Source organism: Chiloscyllium plagiosum, chromosome 12, assembly GCF_004010195.1.
Source record: "Chiloscyllium plagiosum isolate BGI_BamShark_2017 chromosome 12, ASM401019v2, whole genome shotgun sequence".
In the NCBI taxonomy this organism is placed as follows: Eukaryota; Metazoa; Chordata; class Chondrichthyes; order Orectolobiformes; family Hemiscylliidae; genus Chiloscyllium; species Chiloscyllium plagiosum.
Window position 1 is genome coordinate 47,172,041 of NC_057721.1, and position 6,666 is coordinate 47,178,706.

General features: G+C 40.3%; 1 protein-coding gene across 1 annotated transcript in view; it reads left to right on the forward strand.

Moving 5' to 3' along the window:
• LOC122555210 (importin subunit alpha-5) overlaps nt 1–6,666 on the forward strand; it is a 70,769-nt gene that overhangs the window by 44,477 nt on the left and 19,626 nt on the right. The window contains exon 7 of the mRNA XM_043700970.1: nt 4,648–4,736. Coding sequence (XP_043556905.1) covers nt 4,648–4,736 — 89 coding nt within the window. The remainder of the gene's footprint in view (nt 1–4,647; nt 4,737–6,666) is intronic.

Sequence of the window (6,666 nt, forward strand, 5' to 3'; positions counted from 1 at the left end):
TAACATCTTTGCGACAGGCCAATTTCAGCTCCTGATTCAACTTACATCCGACATCCAGACTACTGTTTGGGGGCCTGTAGATAACTCCCAAGAGAGTCTTTTTACCCGTAGCATTTCGCAGCTCTATCCACACTGACTCTACATCCCCTGACTCTAGGTCCCCCCACGCAAGGGACTGAATATCCTTCCTTACCAACAAGGCCACCCCACCCCCTCTGCCCGTCAGTCTGTCCTTGCGATAGCACGTGTAGCCTTGAAAATTCATTTCCCAGGCCCTGTCCACTTGAAGCCTCGTCTCAGTTATCCCCACAATATCGTATCTGCCAATTTCCAAAAGAGCTCAAGCTCATCCAGCTTATGTCTAATGCTTCGTGCATTCATGTATAGTATTTTTAATTTGTTACTGCTCTCACCCTTCCCATCAACCCCTATTTCACTCAACTGGTGTTACGGGCTATTTTCTATTTGTGTTTAGGTTTCCTTGGGTTGGTGATGTCATTTTCTGTGGCAATGTCAATTCCTGTTCCTTTTCTTAGGAGGTGATAAATGGGATTCAAGTCAGTGTTTGTTGATAAAGTTCTGGTTAGAATGCCATGCTTCTAGAAATTCTTGTGCATGTCTCTGTTTGGCTTGTCCTAGGATGGATGTGTTGTCCCAGTCAAATGGATGTCCTTCCTCATCTGTTTGTAAAGATACTAGTGATACACTGGGACAACACATCCATCCTAGGATAAGTCAAGCAGAGACACACAAGAATTCCTAGAAGCATGGCATTCCAACCAGAACTCTATCAACAAACACATTGACTTGGATCCCATTTACCACCCCCTGAGAAAAAGAACAGGAAATGATGTCACCAACCAAGGAAACCTCAACACATAAATAAAAAGTGGGCCATACCACCAATGCTTTGCTGAAGACTCATTGATGTAACCTAGTATGGTGACAAAACATCTGAAAACTAATCTTCCAGCTCAGCTAGCAAACTTACATCCAGAACCCCAAACTGAACTACAAATCTTCTCAAAACTCACCATTTTATAGTGAATTTGTATGTTTTTTAGGTGATTAACGATGATTGCCAATTTAAAAAGAAAAGCAGCTAATTTGAGTCCTAGGAATAATTAATATTTCTAAAATAAGTGGTTAATTATGGACTAATTAAAAAAAAAATGGAAATAATTATGCTATTGAGCTATTTTTACAACAGTGGCAAGTTTATGCCCCTTTGCCTTTTCCTTGTTAATTAACTATCATTTTATACAGGTACACCACATAGTCTTATAGGAATCCTGTAAATATCTTCCAAATATTTTACAGGATGACTGTGAATGACGGTTGGGAAGGAAATTTAATGCCACTGAATAGAGATTCTGATTTATTAAATAAATCATATTAAATTGCCATTTAATGTTTTAGGTACCTTTAAGTTGATGCTCTGTCACTCAAATTCATTTGAGGAAATAAATTGGATAATATCAGTGCTGTTTCAGATCATAGCAGTTTCATTGTCTTCAACTAAGTTTTCACTTTTTATAGAGAATCATGGGAGATAAGCTAATGGTGTTTCAAGAAGTCATTGTCAAAAATTGGGTGCATTGCTAGATGTTTACAGCAAAAAAAAAAGGCCCTTTTTAAAGAGCTGTCACTGTCCTTTAGGTTTATCTCTTTGGTTCTAAATATGCAGAATCACATGATAGGTGCATTCGCAAACAATTTTTCATAAGTTTGAAAGCAGCTGTGTATAAACCATGGTGACCGAGCATAGTACTAGACAGACAGTTGAGTGCTGACAAGATATTTGTGTCAGACCATAAAATGGAGGAGCAGATGGAGACCATTCAGCCCATGGAGTCTGTTGCACCTTTTGAGATCACAGGTGATCAGATACTCCTCAAAACAAAAATCAAAGACTGCAGATACTGGTAATCAAAGAAAAACAGTAATTGCTGGAAAAGCATAGCTGGTCGAGAAGCATCTGTGGAGAGGAAGCAGGGTTAACATTTTGGGTCCAGTAACCCTCCTTCATAACAGAATTTTCCACTCCATTTACTTGCTTTTATCCCATAACCTTTGATTCCCTTAGTGTTTAAACATCTACCAACTTCAGTCTTTTAAAATACTTAACAATCCAGCCTCAACAGCCTGTATGCTTTTTAAGAAAGATTACACAAATTTATAACCATCTGAGCGAAGAAATTCATCCTCTTCTGTCATAAACATGCAATCTCTTATTCTGACATTATGCTGTCTGCTCCTCAAGGAGAAACAACAGAAAAGGAAAAGACACTGACTTTTTGGTAATGTCCTGGGGAGCTGGTTTAAAATCTGACCTTGGCAGATGGTGGAATTCAAATTGAATTTTAAACAAATCTGGGATTAAGAGTGTAATGATGATCATTTAAGTCTGAGTATCAGAAAAACCTACTTGATTCACTAATGCCCAGGAATTCTGCCATCTTTTCATGGTCTGGCCGACATGTAACTGCAGACTCGCAGCAATGTGGTTGACTTTTAATTTCCCTCCAGGCAGTTGGGGAAGGGCAATAGATACTGGCCTGGCCAGTGATATCCATTTTTAAAAATCATTCTGCATGTACTCTATCAAGACCCCCATTTTCAATAAGGCCACCTTATTTGTCTACATTTCAACAAGCATAGGCTGCAGCTATTCAACCTCTCTGCATAAGACAGCCTGTCCATACCTGAAATCAGCTTCCAAAGCCAGAATATCTTTCCTTAGTTAAGGGACCCAAAACTGTTCACATTAGTCCAGCTGTGATCTGACTAGTGCTCTATATGGTCTTAGCAAATCTACTTTTATACTCCAGTCCCTTTGAAATATTTCATTTCATTTGCTTTCCCTGTTATCTGCTGAACCTGCTAGTTATTTTTGTGATTCATGGACAAGGACTCCCAAATCCCTCAGATTGCAGAAAGCTTCAGAACCCTCCATTTAAATTACAGATAACACTTCGTTTATTAGATATGTTTAGAGGTGTAAGTAAGCATATCAATATCAATGGCGACCAGGTTCCAAATGATAACTAATTAATAAAGTTAGATTCAGGGTGAGTTTGCCAGTTGGATTCATAATTAGCTTAACAGCAGGAGACAGTGGTAGTGGATTAATTTTCAGTCTGGAGGCCTGTCACTAGGTGTCTCTGGGTCCTTCTCTTTGTTTTTTTTTATAAATGATTTGGATGAGAATATAGAAGGCATGGTTAGTAAGTTTGTGGACACCAAAATTGGTGGTATAGTAGACAATGAAGAATGTTTTCTAAGATTACAAGGCGATCTTGAAGAAGGAGTTTAATTTGGATGAATACGAAGTATTGCATTTTGGTACAGCAAACAAGGATAGGACATCTACAAGTAATGGTAAAATCTTGCATAGTATTGTAGAACAGTGACACCTGGGGGTGCAGGTACAGATACTTTGAAGTTTGCATCACAGACAGAGTGGTTAAAAAGGCATTTAGCATGCTTAACTTCATTGCACACCACTTTGAGTAGTGGACTTTGGAAGTCATGTTCTGATTGCATAGGACATTGGTGAGTTTTCTTCTGGAGTACTGTGTCCAGTTCTGGTCACCCACTTATTGGAAGGATATTGTTAAACTGGAAAAGGTTCAGAGTATATTTACCAAGATGTTGCCTGGTATGGAAGATTTGAATTATAAGGGTAGGCTGGATAGCCTAGGACTTTTTTCATTGTAGCATAGAAGGTTGAGAGGTGGCCTGATAGTTTAACCCTACCTATACCCCTTAGTTTATAATGTTGGGTATCTTTAACCTAGGTTGGAGGATTTCAAGATTAGGGCGCTCAATTTTAAGATGAGGAGAGACATTTTAAAGACATGAGGCAAATGCTTCACAGTGTGGTTTGCACGTGGAATGAAAATCCTGACGAAGTGGTGGGTGTAGGTACAATTACAATGTTTAAGAGAGACGTGGATAAGTATACGAATAGGAAAGATTTTGAAAACTTTGGGCCAGGAGCAGGCAGATGGGACTAGTTTAATTTGAGATTGTGTTCAGCATGGACAAGTTGGACTGAAGGATCTGTTTCCGTGCTTTATGACTAGTTCCAGAAGCTCATTTCACTATCTCGAATGTGCTGTGATTTCAAGATATGGATATCAAGCTATGTGAGGAGATGGGAAAAAGTGGCATTGAAGTAAAAGATCATCTGTGATTTAGGTGACAAAGTTAAAAATCTCAACACCAGGTTACAGTCCAACAGGCTTATTTTGGTCTCATCAGCTTTTGGACCACTGCTCCTTCAGGTAGCTGTGGAGTCCTTGATAAAGGAGCAGCACTGAAAGCTAGAGCTTCCAAATAAACCTGTTGGACTGTAATCTGTTGTTGTGATTTTTAACTTTGACGACACCAGCACCTCCAGATCCATGATTTCATTGAATAGTGCAGCAGGCTCGAGGGCATACTTTGCCCCATTTGCTATGTTCTCATGATTAATTTTCTTTTTAACCACTGATCAGTTGTCATTGCAGAGGCAGTAGAGAATGCATCTTTCAGTTGAATAATCAGTGATTTTAAATGTTTATTCAGGGCTTTTGTATCTGCTGTCTGAGTCAGTCAAATATAACATCTGAGGTTTTTGTTGCTCACTGTTTTTAATTGCAGGCAATCTGGGCCCTTGGCAATATTGCAGGGGACAGCACCATGTGCAGGGATTATGTGTTAGACTGTAATATACTGCCTCCTCTCATTCAGTAAGTTATTTTACTTTTTTTTTTAAGTGTTTTAAGTAAACTAGAAAAAGCAGTCTTGTCATATATTGGGATAAACCAAATACATATCACATTAATTCCTGTTAGATATTGTTCTGTTCTCAGTTTTTATTAAACTTGTGCATCAGGTTAGAAGTTACCTACATGGAACTTCTCCAGTTTGTCCTTGTGTCTCTTAAAAGCACTTTTTTTTTAAACTTCAGTTTCACAGGTGTGAATGCTCTGTAATGTTCCATCAGTTGACTAATTTTTATTTCTCACGTGTCAAGCTGTAGAAAGTTAATATGCAATTTGACGAAGTAATATGCTACAATGAAGCTTAATTCTGTCCTTTGTTCTCCAAGTTTAGACTTTTCAGCAGGATGCTTAGGAAAGATATAAAGAAGTCACCCTAATAAGGATTCTCCAAATACTAGGCCAATGAAGTTGTGGGTCACTTACAGGAATTGGCCATTCCTTGTCACTGCACAATTGAGTTAAAATCCAGACCAGAGTTTCAAAAACGTATTATAACAAACTGGTAGACTCCATTCAGTGTATGCAGTTGTGCTAAACTAGAGAACATATCTCAGAATTAGCTTAACGAATTTATAGCCAAAACCCAGCCCATACTTTTGATAAGTCATAGAGTTATAGAGATGTACAGCATGGCAACAGACCCTTTGGTCAACCTGTCCACACCGACCAGATATCCCAATCCAATCTAGTCCCACCTGCCAGCACCCAGCCCATATCCCTCCAAACCCTTCCTATTCATATCTGGAAATGTGTTGCTGGAAAAGCGCAGCAGGTCAGGCAGCATCCAGGGAACAGGAGAATCGACGTTTCGGGCATAAGCCCTTCTTCAGGAACCGTGCCCGAAACGTCTTGTGCCCGAAACGTCGATTCTCCTGTTCCCTGGATGCTGCCTGACCTGCTGCGCTTTTCCAGCAACACATTTCCAGCTCTGATCTCCAGCATCAGCACTTTCTCCTTCCTATTCATATACCCATCCAACTGCCTCTTAAATGTTGCAATTGTACCAGCCTCCACCACATTCTCTGGCAGCTCATTCCATACACGTACCACCCTCTGCATGAAAAAGTTGCCCCTTGTGTCTCTTTTATATCTTTCCCCTCTCCGCCTAAACCTATGCCCTCTAGTTCTAGACTCCCCCCACCCCAGGGAAAAGACTTTGTCTATTTATCCTACCCATGCCCCTCATAATTTTGTAAACCTCTATAAGATCACCCCTCAGCCTCCGTTCCAGGGAAAACAGCCCCAGCCTGTTCAGCCTCTCCCTATAGCTCAAATCCTCCAACCCTGGCAACATCCTTGAAAGGGTTCAGAAAAGATTAACAAGTTTCACAACATCTTAGGATAGGAAGGAGACCAGAATTGGTTAGGCCACTGTTGGAATATTGCATGCAATGTCCTGTACAGCTGTGACATGACCTCCCAACTCCTGTACTCAATAATCTGACCAATAAAGGAAAGCATACTAAACGCCGCCTTCACTATCCTATCTACCTGCGACTCCACTTTCAAGGAGCTATGAACCTACACTCCAAGGTCTCTTTGTTTAGCAACACTCCCTAGGACCTTACCATTAAGTGTACAAGTCCTGCTAAGATTTGCTTTCCCAAAATGCAGCACCTCGTACTTATCTGAATTAAACTCCATCTGCCACTTCTCAGCCCATTGGCCCAAATGGTCCAGATCCTGTTGTAAACTGAGGTAACCCTCTTCGCTGTCCACTACACCTCCAATTTTGGTGTCATCTGCAAACTTACTAACTCTACCTCGTATGCTCGCATCCAAATCATTTATGTAAATGACAAAAAGTAGAGGACCCAGCACTGATCCTTGTGGCACTCCACTGGTCACAGGCCTCCAGTCTGAAAATCAACCCTCCACCACCACCCTCTGTCTT